At 34.3% G+C, this 22,148-nt stretch overlaps 3 protein-coding genes across 3 annotated transcripts; 1 reads left to right on the plus strand and 2 right to left on the minus strand.

Annotated features, from left to right (window-relative positions):
• Window positions 1–7,577: 7,577 nt before the first annotated feature.
• On the minus strand, window positions 7,578–9,775 carry LOC145082851 (mitochondrial pyruvate carrier 1). The gene is made up of 5 exons (XM_079023341.1): window positions 9,623–9,775; window positions 8,434–8,554; window positions 8,248–8,302; window positions 8,020–8,155; window positions 7,578–7,885 (listed from the first exon to the last, which is right to left on the minus strand). Exons 2-5 carry the CDS (start codon window positions 8,524–8,526, stop codon window positions 7,846–7,848), a joined length of 324 nt encoding a protein of 107 aa, XP_078879467.1. The 5' UTR covers window positions 8,527–8,554; window positions 9,623–9,775; the 3' UTR covers window positions 7,578–7,845.
• Window positions 9,776–10,814: 1,039 nt separating this feature from the next.
• LOC145082835 (Zn-dependent exopeptidases superfamily protein) lies at window positions 10,815–13,467 on the plus strand. The gene is made up of 10 exons (XM_079023340.1): window positions 10,815–10,978; window positions 11,166–11,301; window positions 11,376–11,454; window positions 11,535–11,807; window positions 11,888–11,989; window positions 12,065–12,220; window positions 12,301–12,474; window positions 12,628–12,702; window positions 12,804–12,944; window positions 13,078–13,467. Exons 1-10 carry the CDS (start codon window positions 10,900–10,902, stop codon window positions 13,297–13,299), a joined length of 1,437 nt encoding a protein of 478 aa, XP_078879466.1. The 5' UTR covers window positions 10,815–10,899; the 3' UTR covers window positions 13,300–13,467.
• Window positions 13,468–13,570: 103 nt separating this feature from the next.
• On the minus strand, window positions 13,571–16,220 carry LOC145082819 (nucleolar protein 56-like). The gene is made up of 8 exons (XM_079023339.1): window positions 15,888–16,220; window positions 15,464–15,678; window positions 15,196–15,353; window positions 14,921–15,108; window positions 14,587–14,839; window positions 14,351–14,499; window positions 14,130–14,264; window positions 13,571–13,987 (listed from the first exon to the last, which is right to left on the minus strand). The coding sequence occupies exons 1-8, from the start codon at window positions 16,090–16,092 to the stop codon at window positions 13,683–13,685; spliced, it is 1,608 nt and encodes a 535-aa protein (XP_078879465.1). The 5' UTR covers window positions 16,093–16,220; the 3' UTR covers window positions 13,571–13,682.
• Window positions 16,221–22,148: the final 5,928 nt, after the last annotated feature.

Raw genomic sequence — 22,148 nt, forward strand, 5'->3', positions numbered from 1 at the left:
AATTAGTAGATAAAATAAACTAAAAATATATAAAATAAAAATGAGAGGGACTAAAGTTGACAACCAAACTTCACCTCCATTTTTGGAGATATGAATAGTATTCCCCCATATATGGGGGAATACTATTCATATCTCCAAAAATGGAGGTGAAAATGGGGTAGGGTTGGAAAATAATGAAGGAAGAAATGGAAAAAAAATGGAGTTTGGGGGTGGGTTGGAGATGTCTTTATCTAAACAAGCACCATATCGTAAGAATGGCCTTTAGAAAAGCTTTGGCAACATGTTTTTCATAATAATAATAATAATAAAACTTTGTTTTGAGATGTTCTAACCCTTAAATTTTTTATTTTATAAATATAATTGAAGTATCACATATAGATTTTGTATATTAAGAAGACGATGTAATATTACACTCTGCCAAAAAAATAATAATAATAATAATAATAATTATTATTATTATTATTATTATTATCTATAACTTTCTTCTTTAGATGGTGGACAAAACTTCAAGTTTCTTGATAACTGATGTTAACTTAAGTTGCACGGAAATGGATACAGCAACGGGAAACGACAAAACTAAAAAATTTAAGATACGGACACAACATAGATACGGCAATATAAAAATATGAAAAAACATATATGTATTAAAGAAATTGCAAAATATGTAAAGTTTAAAGTCCAAATGTACTAAATACTTCTTGTCTTCTTGATCGACGAAACAGAGAGACAAGGGCGCAAGGCAGCAACGATCGCTTCTTTTATGCTCCTTTCTGTTTAGCAAATAGCCGTTTAGGATTGTTTAGTTGCAATTGACAAATTGTAGGGTAATTATTACCCGGTAATACCACGATAAAAGACTACAACAATTAATTATAGGACAGCCCATTACTCTATTAGCGCCAATTAAAAGCTCGTACCAAAAAAAAACATGAAGGAAACTTATAGGAAACGTTTCTGAAATTGCCAATACTTGCCGGAAACGTTTCCCGGCCGTTTCGCCAGTGTATCCGTTTCCCCGGCGTTTCTGATACGGGAGCGGCAACTATTAGGGCGTTTCCATGCGTCGTAGGTGTTAACAGTGTTGAAAATAGGTAAAATTGTTTATGAGGGTAACCAACCGTTGTTTTATTCATATTTGATCACTTTTTTTTATGTAATATACCATTTAACCTGTTGTTTGTGTTCACCATAACCCTTTTGACCGGTTATAACTTGATAGTCGGTCAAAAAGGTTATGAACACAAACAAGTTAAATGGTATATTACGGACTAAAAAGGGAAAGTGACCAAATGTGAATAAAATCAAGACCAAATTACTGAAATCGTCCCTGTGGTTTATTGAAAATTACGCGTTCGGTCCCTATGTTTTTTTGCACTCGGACTGTCCCTATGTTTTGATTTTATTATGTTTTTCATCCCTCATAAAGATAAAAAAAAACTATATTGCCCTTTTTTTCATTTTCAGTTTTTTATTATTCGTTTATTATTAAATAATATAAATTATTAAATAAGCTTGAAAAAGGACCCACTTAAAACCTTACATCCCACACTCCTCATGTCCCCTCTCGTTTCAGTTCATCTGAAGAACATCACCACCGCCTTAGAGCCACTCCCACCGGAAACACCGCCTCCCCTGAAACCACCTCTCCCTGGTCGCCTGAAAATCGATACTAAACACCGAAATCTTCCATATATGCTTTCCACTGCCACCCTGAAGCCACCATCGCCACAGTACCATGAAACCATCACCACCAGGTCAACCACAATGTCACAGTGACAAGAAGGGAGGAAAACAAAGTAGAGAAAATCACCGATACCCCTAAACCCTTTTACAAATCGATGGCGGTGACGGTCACCTTCACCATCGTCGTAGGGACGATTTCATAAATATTTATTCAATTAGATGTCGAAGAGGGAGGAACAAGGAGGGAGCAGATACAGTCATTAATCGGACCTCTCGGTGGACTGATGAACCATATCTTTTTCCTACACTACTTCAGATCCCCTTTCGGCGGTGGAGAATGTGATGGTATTGGTCCTTAAAGGCTTCTAGCGGCCTCCGCTGGTACATATCGGTGGTTAATGGTGCAAATCGATTTGAGTGATGTTATTTTAGGTGAGTTTTCGTCGGAGCTTTGTGCTTTTCTAAGACGATAAAGGAGATGATTTCATGTTGGTGGTTGCTTTGTGCCTTTCACTTCCTCCCCTCAATTGATGTTCCAAATCATTAGTTGTAGAGCATCAATCATTTTTATAAGATTTGGTTTTGATTTTTGGTTTGGTTTACTTAATAGATTGCAAGTTTTGATTTCATGAACAGTGGTGGGGGTAGTTGCAGGTTTTGATTTTGTAAAAAGTGGTGGGGTAGTAGTTGATGGTAGAGGTTGGTGGTGGTTGTCGGAGGTGAACTAGAGATGAACCATGGTTGAACGAAGATGATGTCGGAGGAGAACTGTGGAGGTTGAGCGATGGTTGCCGGAGGTGGATGGTGGATGTGGAAAGTGGAGGGGAAGGGAGAAGGGTAGTTGGACCCACTTATTTATAAATTACTTATATTTCTTTTAATTAATAAATATAAAAAAATGAAAAAGAAAATGCCAAGGGCAATATAATCTTTTTATCTTATATCTATAAGGACTGTAAATACAACAAAATGATATGTTAGGGACGGTCTGAGTGCAAAAAAAAAAAAAGTTAGGGACTTAACGCGTAATTTTTACCCAAACCATAGGGACGATTTTAGTAGTGTGTTCTAAAATCAGCACCGAGTCATTTTCTCTTTTTTATGTTAATGATGTGAATTTCTTAATTTACTTGAATCTTCTCAAGCAAAGTTCTTTTGATGATGTGATATATGTGTAACGAAGATTTCTTGAGTAAAATGGAGAAATATATTGACATCTAAAGAGGAAGTGGGACTTGGGGCTTTGGACTTGGGAGTTGGAAGATTTGTTCTCTTTTAATAGGGTGTTACTTTTACAATGGTGTTGCATGTTCTTAAATGAACGAAGTGTCTTTGTGGGTGAAAGTTGTTAAGGCAATACATAGAGATAGAGGAGCTTTTTACTCAAAGTCCATGCAATTACAAAACTTTAAATAATCCAAACAAACAAACAAAGAAAAAACAATACTTTAAACACATAAAATAGCTCCCCAAAGGCATCATAAGCATCATCATAGATATTATAGGCAATAACTAAGCACCAATATCCTCACTTCATTTATTATTTTAGATCATTAGCTATGTAATATTAATTAGGAAAAATAACTTAGGAGGGTAACAAACCGTTGATTTTATTCATATTTGGTAACTTTTTTTTACGCAATATATCATCTAACTAGTTAGATGGTATATTGCATACAAAAAAAAAGTTACCATATATGAATAAAATTACAGTTGAGTCATTTTCCTCATAAACAAGGAGCTATACATATATTTTTAAAATACAAGGATATATATATATATATATATATATATATATATATATATATATATATATATATATATATATATATAGAGAGAGAGAGAGAGAGAGAGAGAGAGAGAGAGAAAGAGAGAGAGGGTTCAATTGAGAAAAAAAAAGGTTGAGAATGGGGGAATCATTCTCAGTCACTCATTTATTTTGTCGCAAAAGCCTCCATCGTACCAGCGGAAATGGAAAATGAATAGACATGTGTTTTCCAACAAAACATCTTTCCTTAAACTATGCTAAACATTACCTTAATATATACAAAAACATAGTCTTTTAGTTTTTTTTTTTTTTTAATTTTTAAGAAGCTATTTTTATCGAAAAATGATTTTATAATATACCAAAATTCATGATTTTTTATTCTCTACAAATAAACATCCATATTGATATAGTTTTAAGATAAAATAATTTTTTTGTTTATATTTTCAGTTATCGTTATTCATAAGTGAATAAAAATGAATCAGGTTTTACTACAGTACATTCGTTATTCACTTATGAATAAAAACTATAATTAATTTTTTTTACAATTTAAGTATCATTTATATAAGAATATAGCATATAATAAACATAATATATTCATATTTAAATATTAGACGATGCGTTCACTCGTGAATATTACATTGTTTATTCACTTGTGAATATTAGATGATATATTCACTTATGAATATTAGATAATATTTTCATATCTGAATATTACGTAGTATTACATGGTATGTCACATGTGAATATTACATAGTATATTCACATATGAATATTAGATGATATATTCACTTATGAATATTACACAGTATATTCACATATGAATATTACAAGGTATTTTCACAAATATATATAATTTTTATATTTTATTCACATATGAATAACATACAGACTTGTATATTTGTTTTTTTGTTTTAATAATCATATACTGATTCAGGTGATAAAACATATTCATATATGAATATAACGTGGTAATTTAGTTTATGCATTTCATCAAACAGTTAGAGTGCATACAATTTAACTTTTTTAAAAATGTTAAAAATATGATACTTTGACTATTTAAATCTTACAAATTAGTAGATTGATAGAGAATTATATGAAATTTTTCAAAAAAAAAACGATTTGATCTTTTTCTAACCTTAATTTTGAAGTTTTATTTGATAATCGATGTTGAATGAATGATATGAAGTGGATTTTTTGTTGATTATCGATGATGTTGATCTAATGACGCTAGAAGTATAATTAATCGTAGATGTTGAAGATCTGATCGTATTCAAGCAGAATTGAAGGTCGGATTAAAAGAACCAAAAATGAATTTTTTTTGTTAACTGTTGAATCGTGTTGATAAACATGTTATTGACGAAGATCGATGATTGATTAGCACTGGATGATGTTGATGATGGTTTAATTGAAGAAATCTGGATGATTGTTGAAGGTTGGAGAAGAAATTTGGATGATGAACGATGAATGAGTTTGAACTGTAATCTAATTCTCTACAGATACGTATTTGAGATTGAAGGTTGTTATCATATTTATAGGTTTGTCACCGTGTCTTTTTATGCTTAGATTAAATGAGTAGCTGAGAAGGATTCCCCCATTCTCAACCTTTTTTATTTTCTCAATTGAACCCACCTATATATATATATATATATATATATATATATATATATATATATATATATATATATATATATATATATATTAGGTTCAAATGCTTTTATTATCTATTGTGTGTTTGTAGGATTGATTCTGAACCAATCATTTTAGTTATTTTAAGAAAATAATTAATGCATATTAAATGCTGAAAGTTTAATTAATGCTCATTATATCTTTAACATGTAATATGCATTAATTACTTTCTTAAACTAACTAAAATGATTGGTCCAGAATCAATCTTAAATGCACACAATAGATAGTTAGAACAAAATAACCTAACCTTATATATATATATATACATATATATATATATATATATATATATATATATATATATATATATATATATATATATATAGGGGAGAGTTAAATTGAGAAAAAAAAGGTTGAGAATGAGGGAATCGTTCTTAGCCACTCATTTATTTTTGCCGCAAAAGCCTCCATCGTACCAGCGGAAATGGGAAAAGAATAGACATGTGTTTTCAGCTATCGTTATTCATAAGTGAATAAAAATGAATCAAGTTTTTTCTACAGTACATTCGTTATTCACTTATGAATAAAAACTATGATTAATTTTTTTTACATTTTAAGTATCATTCATATATGAATTTAGCATATACTATGTTAAGCATTATCTTAATATATACAAAAACATAGTCTTTTCGTTTTTTTTAATTTTTAAGAAACTATTTTTATCGAAAAATTATTGTAAATATACCAAAATTCATGATTTTTTATTCTCTACAAATAGACATCAATATTGATATAATTTTAAAATAAAATAAAAAAATTATTTTTTTATACTTTCAGCTATCGTTATTCATAAGTGAATAAAAATGAATCAAGTTTGTTCTACAGTACATTCGTTATTCACTTATGAATAAAAACTATGATTATTTTTTTTTTACATTTTAAGTATCATTCATATATTAATTTAGCATATACTAAACATAGTATATTCATATTTAAATATTAGACGATTCATTCACTTGTGAATATTACATAGTATATTCACTTGTGAATATTAGATGGTATATCCACTTATGAATATTAGATAATATTTTCATATCTGAATATTACATAGTATTACATGGTATATCACATGTGAATAATACATAGTATATTCACGTATGAATATTAGATGATATATTCACTTATGAATATTACACATTATATTCACATATGAATATTACAATGTGTTTTCACAAATATATATAATTTTTATATGTTATTCACATATGAATAAGATACAGACTTACATATTCGTTTTTTTGTTTTAATAATCATATACTGATTCAAGTGAGAAAACATATTCATATATGAATATAACGTGGTAATTTAGTTTATGCATTTCATCAAACAGTTGGAGTGCATACAAGTTAACTATTTTAAAAATGTTAAAAACATCAAGTTATCAATTCCAAATCATCATATACTTCCGATTTCGACTTCAGATGCGACACCTATGTCTGATTGATTTCTCATTTTGATTTTGATTTCCGAAAATCCGATTGCAAACCTGTGAATACCGATTCTGAGTCCTTCAATGTCGACCGTGACTGCGAGTCAAGAACTCCGATTCCAATTTCATGAACAACGAAGAAATTCCAGTTCCAAACTTTAACAAATCGATGAAATTGATGAATTTGGGTTGCGAATTTGTCTTGAACGGCGAACCTCCCAGCTACGAATATTGATGATTGATTAACACTGGATGACATTGATGATGGTTTAGTTGAAGAAATCTGGATGATTGTTGAAGGTTGGAGGAGAAATTTTGAAGATGAACGAACTGTTATCGAATTCTCTATAGTTACGTATTTGACATTGAAGGTTATTAACATATTTATAAGTTTGCCACCGTGTCTTTTTATGCGTAGATTAAATGAGTGGCTGAGAATGATTCCCCCATTCTCAACCTTTTTTATTTTCTCAATTAAACCCACCTATATATATATATATATATATATATATATATATATATATATATATATATATATATATATTGAAACAATTAATAATTTCTCCTCATAAACACAAATATGAGTTTGAATTTCTTTGGTTTAACCATTGAAAAAAAATCCAGTTTAATATGAGTTTTTTTTTTAAAAAAAAAAATGACAGGTTATTATTCACGTAATGAATTGCAATAAACAGTTCAAAAAAATATTTTTTTAGTTAAAGTTGTTTTTTTCTTAATTCAAAGTTCTAATGGTTAATTCATAAAAAAAAAAAAAACATTTTTCTGGTGGCTAAACTAAACAAATTCTAAACTAAGATTTCAAAAGAATCCAATTTTCTTATAACATCTTATTTTAATTTTCATCATGTTGAAACATTGTACTTTTAGAAATCTACCACCTAGAGTAAATACTATCGACCAGTGTTGCAATTCAGTGGATTTTCCATAACTGTAGCTTTAATAATTTGCCAAAATACAACCCTTCTGTTAGGAGGGTTTCAAAAACGATAATAAATCAAGAAAATATTGCTTTTTATTCAATCAAACACCCAAGAACAAAATAAATGTCTAAAACAAAAAGCAGTAACAACAATGATCAAATCCTCATCAATATCACCATTGATGGGGATCAAGAACAAGAGCAAGGATTCAGATGTCAAGAAAGCTTAGTTTTGATTTAAACAATTGCACGAAAGCTTCAAAGAAACAAGCTATATGTATTAAATCCAAAATTATCACACAAAGATAGAGTCCAAAGGATGAAGATAAAAGCTGAGTCTCAAGTTGATGAAGCCTCGTCTTCCTTCTTTTGCAAATACCTTCAAAATTCAACACATAACAAGAAATAAAAGTCGTAAGCAAAAGTTGCATATGAAAAAGGTGCGCCCTAATTTTCTCATTTATTTATTTAACAAAAGAAAAGAAAAAAGGTGTTGCATGGAAAGTATGATACCCTTGACTCTTTGCCCAACGTGAAAATTGATACAATTGAACCGATTCATTTGAGGCATGACATGCTAGAAGTAGATAGTTACGAGGCTGCACCATCCATGCAAACCTCATAAATAATGCAGAGTACACACACATCGCTGCACCAACAAAAAAAAAAGGTTGAGGGTGAAATTACCATCTTAACCTTCATAACCACATCTAATTAAATTTAAATGAGCAACCAACCAACCTGCAGTCATGTTGCCAGATATCATCTCTGGAGGTTTCTGCATGTCCACCAACCCCTGCAACATTACCAATCACAATATTTTTTTTTATAAAATTATGGTATATCAACTTAAAGACAAGACAAATAGCTTTTGTATGACACTGTCTATGACTGTGACTGTGACTGATGTCAGGTAAAAAAGCATACCGCAGCAACAAAACCCCAGTTGGCTACAGGACCCCAGAAATGAGTAGTTTTGGGCCCAACAGGACTGTTTAAGAATGCTCGAAATGCAGCCATATGGTATCTTGTTGGTTAAAAAAAATATCTGCAATGGTTGATTTAAAATAAATTATAACAAGTGTTACCCCATGTGATAAAACTAGATATGAGAAACTAACATTAATAACAGCATGAAAAGGGAACTTATATCACGTAGGAGATGTAAAAAAGAGACCCAAAAAGCATAGGATGCATAAAAGGGTATAATGGTAAAAAAACAAAACATATGTGCAAACACAATTGTAGTTTCTGAATTCATGCTATGATTGTTATCACCATGACTAAAAATGCAAACATAATTGTTAAAAGAGAAAATGGTATCATGTTGGACTCTTGATATACAATTCTTACTATGAGTCACACTGCAGTCTACAGTGATGAATCTTCTACATATGTGATCACATATAACTAATTCAAGATTCGAGTCCTCAAGAAAGAAAATAATGCAGGTATTAGTTTCAAGGTTTCATACATCAGATCATTCAGTGCATCTAGATTCCTTTAATCCTTTTTTATATCTTAACATCTTCAATTGTGAAAAAACATTCTTAATAAAATTTCATGGAGAACTTACAATTCATGGCATGTTTAATTGCAGTTTAAGCTTAATAAGACACCCATCCCTATAGCACAAAAAGGCACATGCAAACTCAACAGTTCTGAGAACAAATATTTTCCAAATTAAAAGAGACAACAGCCTCACAATCAGACAATCTTACAGCATATTATCACCATCAACCCTAGAAAACACAAAACCCTACCATTCCTATAATCAGGACCAACGATCTAGCCATTACCAACAAAAGAATTGTGTCAAAATAAAAGCACATAGCTAGGACATCTTACTCATCTACACTGATTTTCACAGTAACACAACATAAACCGAATACACCAACAACTACAACTTAAATCCAACTCAAAAATTAAATATCGATGCATCGTATAGAACAGTATGTGAAGGTATTAATAGAAGTAAAATAGCAATAAAGTTAATTATAGCTTGCCCTAATTTCCACAGCAATTGAAAATCGGATACACAGAATGAACAAAGGAAGATGAATAAAAGCACATGGAGTGTTCAATATAGAATGAACGGAGAATCGTAAACCCTTACCGTCGCCGTCGACTAGTGGCAGAATAACTCAACACCCTTTGGCCTTTGGTCGGGGGAGGAGGACTACCAACTATGGAATATGATTGGGTGGAGCATTTACAACTTTTCTTCAACGGTTCCACCTTTATATGTATGTATACATAAAACCCCCCATAAGTTGTATTTTGTACAAGACTAGTACCTGGGGCATTTGGTCAACTATGGGTGGTACCTACAATCCTTACAAAAAAGCATTTTCTAAAGTGAATTTATGCTAGTCTAACAACCCCCCCCCCCCCCCCCAACCCCAAAAAAAAATACAAAAAAACAAAAAAACAAGGTTGTTATGACTTATGATATAAAATCTAAAATATACTTTGTTACTATTATCTATTCATCTATTAAAAGTATATTGCTATTATAATTGAAAGTTAAAATATATAACCTTATAATCGACATTTTCGTGATGTTGATGTCATTGTAAAGACTTGAACTTCAACCATTATCTTCTTGCATACGAGAAGGGGGTTTTACATAGAAATGCTTCAAAGCCCTTACCTTTAGCTCTCATTGTGTTGCATATCCATATTTAGTTCAAAATGTTCGTTTGTTCATCGGGAAGACAAAGACACTCAAGTGTCTTTGGTGACCGACAACAAGGTTTTACCTATTGTTAACCGGCTAAGGAGCATTTAATTAGGCGTTACTACACTTCTAGCCCCAATGGTATCCAGTCCTCCCTCTTTGATGTTGAGAGTTCAAGTCCTATCGTGAAAATAGATGAATTTAAGTGCAGTTTAGGATCTCACGTTTCAAAAAATAATAATAATAATAATAAATCATAAAAACAAATGTTGGGCTAAATTAGAAACTAGGTGTCAAATTATGTGACTTTTATAGTTTTATAGCAAAAAACCTTTAATGATGCATATAAATTTTATGTACACACCCTAGTTTTAGGGTGTGTTTTGGCTTAGCTTTTAAAAGCTCAAAAGTTATTTTCCAAAAAGTTACAAAAAAGTCAGGAAATCCTGACTTTTCTAAAAAGTTGTTTTTCCTTGTATTAAAACTCCAAAAGTTACTAGTTTGCGAAACATTTTTTTTTTTCTTTTAGATAAAGGATTTTTAAGCCAAACACCCAAATTTACATTTTACGGCCCGAGATCGAAACCAAAATTTATCGGTCGAGTGAAAGAAAAGTAGAAAACTGAGGTCCGAGTGTTTTGTCAGTTCTGCAAATTGCAAAGGTTACACTTCATCCAAACCGAGGCTCCCAAGAAGACCCTGCGATCAAATCAATGGCAAAGGCAGAAAGCTCAGTCGTCTCCGATCTCATCGACTTCTTAAACGCTTCTCCGACAGCCTTCCACGCCGTCGGTAACTTCCTCTCTCTATTTCTTGTTTCATCAACGAGAAAAAAAATGGAAAAGAAAAGATAACCAATTGTAACCCCCCAAAAAACCCTTATTTATTGATGATTTTCTTTATTTCGAAGTAAATCGTTATCGCTCGAGATGTAGTGAAACTAATTCGATCTTTTATATTGAGAACTGTTGATCTGTAGACGAAGCGAAGAGGCGACTGAAAGTTGCGGGATATGAGCAAATTTTTGAAAAAGGGGATTGGAATTTACAACCTGGAAAGAAGTATTTCTTCACAAGAAATTACTCCACTATTGTTGCGTTTGCCATTGGAAAGAAGTATGTGTTGATTTTTTTTTTTTTTCATATATGCTGACACTGTGATGGTTGTTAATGTTCATCTTGTTGTTTAGATACATTGCTGGAAATGGGTTCCACATAGTTGGTGCTCATACTGATAGTCCTTGTCTTAAATTGAAGCCTGTTTCAAAGGTAACCTTTCTTTGATTTTTACATAAGTTATGGATCTTCTATGGGGATTGAACTGATATTATGTGATATATCTTAATTAGGTATCAAAAGGTGGTTATTTGGAAGTTGGCGTTCAGACATATGGAGGCGGCTTATGGCATACATGGTTTGATCGTGACTTAACTATTGCTGGAAGAATGATTATCAAAGAAGGAAAAGGCGATTCTGCATCTTACTCACACAAACTTGTTAGAATTGAAGAGCCTATAATGCGAATTCCAACACTAGCAATTCACTTGGATCGAGGCGTTAATGATGGATTTAAAGTGAATGCACAATCTCATCTTGCTCCTGTGTTAGCAACTGCAGCTAAGGTAATGATATCTTATTACTCTATTTAAATACAACATTAAAATTTCACCTTTTTACCACTAAATTTTGGAACTTTTGTCAGGCTGAACTCAATAAAACAGCTGCTGAAAATGGCCCTGATGGGAAGCCTAATGAAAGTCTAAACAGTTCCAGTATCCAGAAGCATCATTCTCTTCTTCTGCAGGTATTTATTTATTTAAATTTGTATCAATCTTTTATATATATGTAGTGTAGTGATTGTTGGTTTTTGTTTTGGTAGATTCTTGCAGATAAGGCAGGGTGTAAACCAGATGAGATTTGTGATTTTGAGTTGCAAGCATGTGACACTCAACCAAGTATAGTTGCTGGTGCAATGAAGGAGTTTGTATTCTCTGGAAGGCTTGACAATCTCTGTATGTCTTTCTGCTCTTTGAAGGTAAGACTCATAGGGGATGTTTCTTTTTGACACAGAATGGCTTAATGGGTTTCTAATTTGGGTATTGGATTGATTTTCAGGCGTTAATAGATGCCACAGTGTCAGAGAAAAGCATTGAAGATGAATCTGGTGTAAGAATGGTGGCATTATTTGATCATGAAGAGGTTGGATCCAGCTCAGCACAAGGAGCTGGATCTCCAGTCATGTTTGATGCTCTATCCCGCATTACAACCTTCTTTTCCTCAGATTCACAGGTATGTATTGTTCCTTTTTCACTTAATGGGTTAAGCACTTAATATGTACAGCTAGACAGAAGTACTGAATGGGTTTCCTTTTTATCTGTACAATGTTTTTGAAACTTTGTTAGGTTGATTTTTGATACATTGTTTGCGTTAAATTTTGTGCAGTTGCTAGAAAAGGCGATCCAGAAAAGTTTCCTGGTTTCTGCAGACATGGCGCATGCCTTGCATCCAAATTATATGGTTAGTGTTTCTTTGAGAGTAAATTACAAAAGTCGTCCCTGTGGTATGGTGGAAATTACGGATATGGTCCCTAAGAAATTTTGATTTATGCGAGTGTTCAGGACAAGCATGAAGAGAATCATCAACCTAAGTTGCATGGAGGGCTTGTGATTAAACACAATGCAAACCAACGATATGCAACTAATGCTGTTACTGCATTTATATTCCGGGAAATAGCAGCCAACAAAAACCTTCCTGTTCAGGTTCGTAATTCTTTATGCATTTGTATCAATAAAATGGTGAGAGTACAAGTGCTTGTTATGTATTTTTGGGCTTTTGATTTTGTATTGATGTGAGTTAATGAAGTAAAGTTGTATGTGTGAAAATGTAATACAGGATTTTGTTGTTAGAAATGACATGCCATGCGGGTCAACCATTGGACCCATTTTAGCAAGTGGGACGGGGATTCGTACAGTTGACATTGGGGCCCCACAATTGTCGATGCACAGCATTAGAGAGATGTGTGCAGTTGATGACGTCAACCATTCTTATCACCATTTGAAGGCTTTCTTTGAAGACTTCACTGCTCTTGATGCCAAGATTGCTGTTGACATTTAGGGCTACCTAATTAATAACTGGTTTATGGCTTAAAAAAAACCTAGAAGTCTACTTTTTTCAATTCCTGATCTTATGTTACATGCATAAACGGTAGTTTGGTTTTGCACTAGTGTAACATTTGGTTTTAAAGTTCCATAGATTGTTAATGATGAAAACCTTGCTTCAAAATAGTCATGTTAAGTCATTATTTTTGTAGTTTACTTGACAAAGCCAACCAAATATTCATTAGTTAGCATATAAATTGTTGTTAAGAGATCAAGTCTATCGTATATGTTTACAAAAAGTTGATAGCATACCAAAGATTCACCACAAACCCAAAAATCTCACAAATATAAGTTTGAAAGTTGCAACAAAATTCGATGTGAAGTCACCTAGCTTGTTCTTCACTCTACAGATGATTTCTTCTTCTTCTTCTTGCCTTCACTAACAGCAGGAGGAGCATCAACCACCTCAACGACTTTGCTCTTCTTTTTCTTTTTCTTCTTTTCAGTTTCTTCACCGTTTTCTTTGCCATTCTCATTGGACTCTAATCTTTCTTCAAGTGATCGCTTCTTTTTCTTCTTTTCAGATTTAGATTCTCCATTTGCAGCCGTATTTTCTTTATCACCATCGTCACTAGCCTCATTATCTTTAGATTTCTTTTTCTTGCTTTTCTTTGATGAAATATTTTCCACCTCCATTTCTGTATCTGAAAACAAATACATCAAACAAAATGGAAATTCATTATAATAATAATGGCATAAACCCCAACCATTTCCTTTTCCCGTTTTTTATCCATATAAACCCACTAATCAAATTCAAATATATTAACAAGTATTTTTCACACTAACCTTGATTTGAATCATTTTCCATAGCAGCTTTCATGACATCAATATTTTTACGAGGAGCAACACCCTTATCATAAAAATCAAGCCGCTCCTCAACTTGTTCACGAAGTTTATCACCAAATGACGTACTACTTTTCTCTATTGACATCAAGAAAACAAAATCATGAGCCACAAACACATATAAACAAAGCAAAAAAAAAATTCTAAAAGAATCCTAAACACACCTGAAAAACAATCGATTCGAGAAGCAATAGAACACTTGTTTGCTAGATATCGAGCCATTCGACCCTTGTTTTTAGCAGATGCACGCCCAATAAAAGATGAATGAAAAATAAGCCCGTATTTTGGAGTGTTCCCTTTAGTTTTCAAAGCCCTGAAACATTCAAAACTTGGTTTAGATTTTAGACTTAGTTTTTTTATAAGTAAATAATGGAAGTGTTAAATAAATAAATAAAAAGACCTGAAAAGGGCTTTTTCGGCACCAAGGATTTGAAGGGTAGATGAAGGACACTTGGCGAGATTTGTGAGGCTACCAGCATGAGATATCAAACGAGCTCCAACAACTTCACCAATTAATGCAGCCAAATTAGGTGCTATATCACCCATTTTAGCAACAAGGTAATCATATAGCTTCTTTCTATACTCAGCAAGCTCCATTACCCTCTGAGCAAACATCTTCACATTGATCAAGTCAACCGGTGACAAATCCTGACCTGAAAATAAACATCAATATCATGAATTTGAATCCTATTCTTTTCTCACATAACTATTATAAACATGACATGATCATATACCCATTGATGCTTTGGCAGCTTCAACCACTTCCTTTGCTTTATCTTCATCACCGAGTATATCTACTAGACCTGATAATTTATCTTCTGATAACTCTGATTTGTCCTCTATAAATTTTGCAAGTTTAGCATACAGATAGTTGTCATTCACTATCTTGACTAGCTCAGGAAAATGCCATGAGTACCATTCTCTGCATAAAAACAAATAGCAATTACAACAATATTCTAACTTATAAGGGCTAGACAACAAAAAAGATTGGATTGGAGTGTGAGCAAACCTGACTCTCATGGAAAACGAATTGACATCTTTATCAAGAGTGTCTAGAAGGAAAATTGCTTGAATAACCATATTGTCAACACGGTTAACATTGAACTTGACTTTTGCCCTGCTGTAACTATGGCCCAGACCAAGTTGTGCTTTCTCCAAGTCACCAGGCTGTGTAAGTTTGAGAAAAGCATCAGTCTTTGTGATCATATCATATGTATTTGAAGAAAGCATAGTTAATTTGGACAACAGAAAACTATGTGATTTGATAACAAGCAAACCTTGAGATTCTCGATGAATCTATCAAAATGCAAACGGATGCCTCTAATGAGCTCGAGAACAAACTCGTTGCTTTGGCAGGGGATCTTGGTTTCTTCATGTATGTGAGACCCGATTTTTGGGTCGGCTACTCCTAAGCTGAACTTTGGTTTCTTACCTTCTTTGACTTTAGGAAGGCTGAGCTCCAAGAAGTTTCTCAGTTCTTCTGTCATTTGGCCTAAACAAAAACAAAGAAAAAAACTACATAAAGAAGTGACACTCAAATCTCAATGAAGGTGTTGTTATATCTCTGTGAAAATGGAAGAAACACGAGAAACTTGCAACTTTCAATTAAATGAAGAATCGCACAGAAATTTCATCAGCCTCCACATGTTAACCGAACAAAATCATTTCGAATAACGAATATCGGTGCATATATGCAGGTACCTTCAGAGACGGCATTGCACTGGTTGAGAGCATCAAGGGCTGATTCAAAAGGATTAAAAGCGGCAATCCTTACGACCTTTCCAAATCGATTAAGATCGACTACTGAGTTACGAACAGCCTCTGTGTTTTGCCCAATTTCATCAATACCGTGGGCCAAAAACAGTCCGTATCCAGACGCAGATTCGTAGAGAAGATACAATGCCATTGGAGACGAGAATCTCTACGTCAGTCAGTGGCAATGGGTTTTATTTCACCTCTGTAAAATGAAAGGGTTTTTGCCAATGGGAGCCGCTCGTTTTTTAGGGTTTAAGCCCCGATGTTTCAGGAAAAAATATCTATCCATCCATATTTTATAAGACTTTAGATTGTCGAATTGTATTTTTGAATGCAGGTCCAATAATATAAAAACCTTTTTACTTATATATATCGAAAAATGATTTTGGAAAGTAACTGTCTCTTATTCGTGTTTACATATTGTAAATTTTTTTTTTTTTGTACATAATAAAGCAACTAACTTGTTTTAACTGTTTAAATTATATAAATATTACCGGCTAATACCTATTTTAATCTGTAACTCAAAGGGAAAATGACTTAGGAGGGTAAGTACCTCTTATATGTGTTCACATATTGACAACTTCTTATTTTTTGTACATAAGAAAGTAACTAACTTGTTTTAACTGTGTAACATCCTATAAATCATGACCAAAAATTTCGTTTGTAATTTAATACTAAAACCATAATTATCAAATCATTAATTTAATACTCCGGCATCGGGCCCCGTCTGGCATCGAGCCCCACTCGGTATACATATTTATCTCTCTTAAGCCCCGGTCTTCGGGCCCCGCCCACTAAACACATACAATCATATAACATGTTAACACATAAAGAAACATACTCTACTGTATCCCTGTCCTAAGAAACATACTATGCTAATAATGAGATACGGAACATCGTATGTACTCAGCTAGTGATGAGATACGGGACTTCGCCTACACTCACCTCCCTACCAGGCACATACAAGTATCACACAGACAACAAGTATAATCTAACATGCAAACATTCCTCGAGCACCCGCCCGACATCGGACTTTGGTATGGAATAACATACTAGCATACAATGCCTAGGGCTAACCCCCGGGTCTTCCTACTCATAGACTACATGGGCTAGCATTGTGGCCTTAGATCCATTCACACAGTGATGAGACTCACCTTGCACTGTTGAAGCCCTGGCTGGAACTAGCTGAGTACAGATGAAATTATGTATCTCATTATTAGCATAGTATGTTTCTTAGGACAGGGATACAGTAGAGTATGTTTATTTATGTGTTAGCATGTTATATGATTGTATGTGTTTATCGGGCGAGGCCCGGAGACAGGCGGGGCCTAAGAGAGACAGATTTGTATACAGAGCGGGGCTCGATGTCAGGCGAGGCCTGATGCCGGGTGGGACCCGATGCCGGAGTATTAAATTAATGGTTTGACAATTATGGTTTTAGTATTAAATTAAAAACGAAATTTTTGGTCATGATTTTTGGGATGTTACACAGTTAAAACAAGTTAGTTGTTTTCTTATATACAAAAAATAAGAAGTTGCTAATATGTGAACACAGATAAGAGGTAGTTACCCTCCTAAGTCATTTTCCCTTTGAGTTACCGGTTAAAACAGGTATTAGCCGGTAATATTGGTGTAATTTAAACAGTTAAAACAAGTTAATTGCTTTATTACGTACAAAAAAGAAAAAGTTGTCAATATGTGAACACGGATAAGAGGTAGTTACCCTCCTAAGTCATTTTTCCCATGATCTATCTAAAAAAAACCACCCATGTTACGCAAAAAAAGTATTCTAAGATTATTTTTTTCATGGGAAAATGACTCTGTGGAGGTAACTATCTTATTGCAGGGTAGCTAACTGTTGGGTTTGTTTTTATTTAGTCTATTTCCTTTTTTGTACCTAATATACCATCGAACTTGTTATTTGTATTCACCATAACCCTTTTGACCGGTTATCGCCTATGATAGTCGATCAAATGGTTATGTTGAATACAAACAACAAGTTCGATGGTATATTAGGTACAAAAAATTGACCAAATGAAAACAGACTCAATAGTTGGTTATCCTCCTGAGTCTTTTTCCTTTTACTTATTTACAAAAAATCCTACGTCATCTCTTGCAATGTTCTTAGGCCATAACGTACATAAAGAGTGTTTCGAAGGGGTAGCCTTGTCAAAACATGGTCTATGTTATGCTTACTATGGTTAGCTGTCAATAACTTTATGCAAAAGGATATAAATGTGTATGAAAGGTATCTTTATCAGCATATTTACCTCAAAGTATATTATGGTGATGTGTCTGCAAAAGCTACATGATCTTGTACATATTGATGTTGCACCTTATGCCATGATTCGATCTTAAAGCCAAGTAAACTCAAAAATCATAGCCCTTGTGATTGCACTCATTTGTAGATTTGTCTGTAATCCATTATACGATAAATCATTTGATCGGAAATGTAAATGTAGCCATGAAATGCACCTGCTCAATCAATATTCTCCTAATAAATATTCAAGTGTTGATAATACTGTAACTGATTATACACGTGTCACTGATAACACACGTGTGTCACATGTAGATGTTAGACTTATTCTTAGTCAACTAGTTGGATCTGTTAAGCAGGATTCTGTTGTGCTTATATAAGAAAATCTTGTATCCATGTATTACTCAATGAATTTGATACAATAGATTCTACTCCTCTACATGGTATCATAGCACATCGACCAAAAATTTCAAATTTATTAATTCCACTTGTCGTTCTTCTTCATGGTGAACCATCCTTTCTTGCTCAGAATTGCTGCCAATTCCTTACCGATTCATTTCCATATTCCTTCACTGAGTATCAAACTTGAATGCGAAAATTACCCCTTATGGAGAACCATAATTGTTTCTACTCTCGAGACCTTTGATATTGAGCAATTTATTCTCAACCCTAATCCCCATTCGGAGACAATTACTGTCACTCTCGACGAAGGTGAGGCCAAAATTGAACCAAATCTCGATTTTCAGATATGGAAAAAGAAGGACCGCTTAGTGCTCCTTTGGTTAAAATCTACTCTAACAGATCGTTCTCTCGTAATTGTCGCTCGGACCACTTCCTCTCAACAAAATTGTAACAACGTAAAATTTCCAATTAAATTTTTAATTTTTAAAAACCACAAAAATGTATATCACATCATAATTTCAAATCTGAAACAACAGTGTTTTCAAAAGAAATTCCCAAGATCTCTCAAAAGTGAACTCCATTGGTGTGAGTGTGTACGAGTCAAGCCGTCGCCTTCCCACGGTCCTCGCTGGTACCTGAGACATCAAACACAACAACTGTAAGCATAATGCTTAGTGAGTTCCCCAATATACCACATACCACAAGTACGCCTCTCAAGGCTCACCCGACCCTCCGGTCAAGATGTCTCAGCGGGACCCTCCAGCCCCGCAGCTCGTTGGACCCTCCGGTCCGGTCTATATAGTCATACAGCATACAAATAACACATAGCATAAAATCTCAAATATAACACATAATCTCATACATAGCACATACGATCCTCTGGTCAACTCAGAATACCACTCAAGGTACGTATAGTGAGAAGACTCACCTCGTGGAAAGTCTAAGATCTCGCGTACTCACTATCTCCCAAAATCCAACGACGACTCTACCTCGCCTAATCATAAAAATATCATATTAATACTCAAAGACTTTCATAACAAAACTTTTACCCCTTAACACCAATCCTCAGAGGGTAAAAGACCATTTTACCCCTCCTTGACCCAAAGTCCTCATGTTGACCAAAACCCTAAAAAGTCAACGAAAGTCAACCCTACGAGTACGCGGGGCGTACTGCTTGATGTACGCGGGGCGTACATCGCCAACCCATGGATCGGGGTCTCCACCCAGTACGCTGCGCGTACTGGAAGTTACGCCCAGCATAACCATCAGACTTTAGCATTCCTCATTTATGGTCTTAATCGGTTAAGCCATTACTCCAACTTCTAGATTCGACTCTGTTTATGCTTCTATACCCATAAAGTCGAGACCTTTAAGCCTTGGCATGGCTGTAAAGGCTCCAACACTTCATAACATCACTCTATTCCAACTCAAGGGCCTAGATCTCATGCATGGTGCAATGTTCACGACCAAGATTGCATTTTTATGAGTCTACAACTCAAAATAGACTAGAAATACGAAGGATCTAAGCTTATGGAGACCATTTGCTCAAAAGTCTCCACCTTTGGGACTAAAACCCTAGAAAATGGTACATGAAGCATATTACAAGAACTATAGGACAAGATCCGAGCTTTTTACCTCGAAATGAAGCCTCAACCTTTGCTAAGCTCAGATCTGCACTTGAATACCACTTCTAGCCTTCCCCAATGAGCTCCTCTTCTCCTTTGCTACCTTGTAATGGCACCATCAAGCTTAGAATACTCACAAATGGCCTAAGAACGGTTGCACACTCTCTTTAGGGTTTCTCTCTGAGGGATGGTGGCTGAGAAGTCAAGCCACACATTCCTTGTATAGCCCTCCAAAAGAATTAGGGTTTTTAGGTCTGGACCAGTTACGCCCAGCGTACCTGAGGGTGAACGCGTCCAAATGAAGCGCACGAGTACGCGCAGCGTACACCTTGTACGCCCAACGTACTCGCTAATCATACAACCCTGAAAGAGAACATAATAAGGATGAAGGGATAAATAGAAGGGTACCTGGTTTTCGAGCTGTTACAAAAATTGGGTTACGATTGAAAAGAATTACCATGCCCAAACTCGTGCTCCCAGTATGTATATGAAAGTGGAACTTCAAACCCTATCTAAAGGGTTCATGTTGATGATTGAATACATTGAATGTAAACGGTAAATTGTTGATTCTCTAGTAGAAAATCTCACCCCTGTTTCCACCAATGATCTCATTGGTCATCTTCTCTCGGGTCTTGATTCATCCTATGGATCTTTTTATTACTACTCTCATGATAAAAAAAAAAACGACAATTCCACCAAACATGTTACTCCTAAAAGAATCCAAGCTTGAACAAGATCATCTTCGACATGACTCTATGCAGCTACTTGTTCCCAATTCCTCTCAATCACTAGCTTTGAACGTCAATCGTTCTCAATCTCGAGCTCCCGCTACAGGACTGTCATATGCTCATTATCGATATGGTGATTCTCGTCGCAAACAACCACAAATGTCAAATATGCAACAAACCTGGGCACGAAGCAGTGGATTGCTGGCAACGAAACAACCACACAAATTTTCCTTCTAGGCGCCCAAATCCAAAAAATCATGCTCATGATTCTCAACGTCAAGCCAATCTCACTCATCATCACAATCCCTCAACAGTGGTTGACCCTTCATGGTATTTTGATAATGGAGCCACCGACCATGTTGCTCCCGATCTTCAAAAGTTTAATCTTGCAAAAGAGTACCATGACACCGACAAACTACAAGTAGGAGATGGTAATCCCCTTGCTATTTCTCATATAGACTCATCGTTCTTGCATCCTAATCTTAAATTGTCATTTGTGTTAATTGTTCCACATATTACTAAACATCTTCTTAGTGTTTCTAAATTGACAAATGACAATGGTGTTTATATGGAGTTTTGGCCATCTCATTGCTCTGTCAAGTCTTTGCAGGGAAAAATAATTCTCAAAGGGGACATTAAGAATGGGTTGTATCGTCTTCCTCTCACCAAAAAATAAATAAACTTCCACCATGGGTCTTACAGGGGTGCAAACTTCTCTTCATGGATAGCACAAGCGGCTAACACATCCTCATGCACCTCTTCTTCGCTGGCTTTTATCTTTGTTCAAGCTTCCCATTTCAACAGAATACCCACTGTTTGTGATTCTTGTCAATTAGGCAAGAGTCATCGTTTACCTTTTTGTTAATTCTCATAATGCTTCAATTAAACCTTTTGAAATGATTTATTCAAATGTTTGGGGGCCATCTCCCCTTTTTTCTATCAGTGGAAATCGATATTTTGTTTTATTTGTTGATGATTGTAAAAAGTTCATTTGGATTTATTTTTTGTCACATAAATATCAAGTTTACTAAAATTTTCTATAATTTCAAAAAATGGTCCAAACCCAATCTAATTGTCCCATAAAAAGTCTTCAAACTAACTAGGTTGGGGAATATCGAAATGTTTCTACCTATCTTCAAACAAAAGGTATCATTCATCGCATTTCTTGTCCTTATACCCAAGAACAGAATGGTGC

The sequence above is a fragment of the Lactuca serriola genome, chromosome 1, assembly GCF_051521515.1.
Source record: "Lactuca serriola cultivar US96UC23 chromosome 1, Lser_US96UC23_V15, whole genome shotgun sequence".
Taxonomy (NCBI): Eukaryota; Viridiplantae; Streptophyta; class Magnoliopsida; order Asterales; family Asteraceae; genus Lactuca; species Lactuca serriola.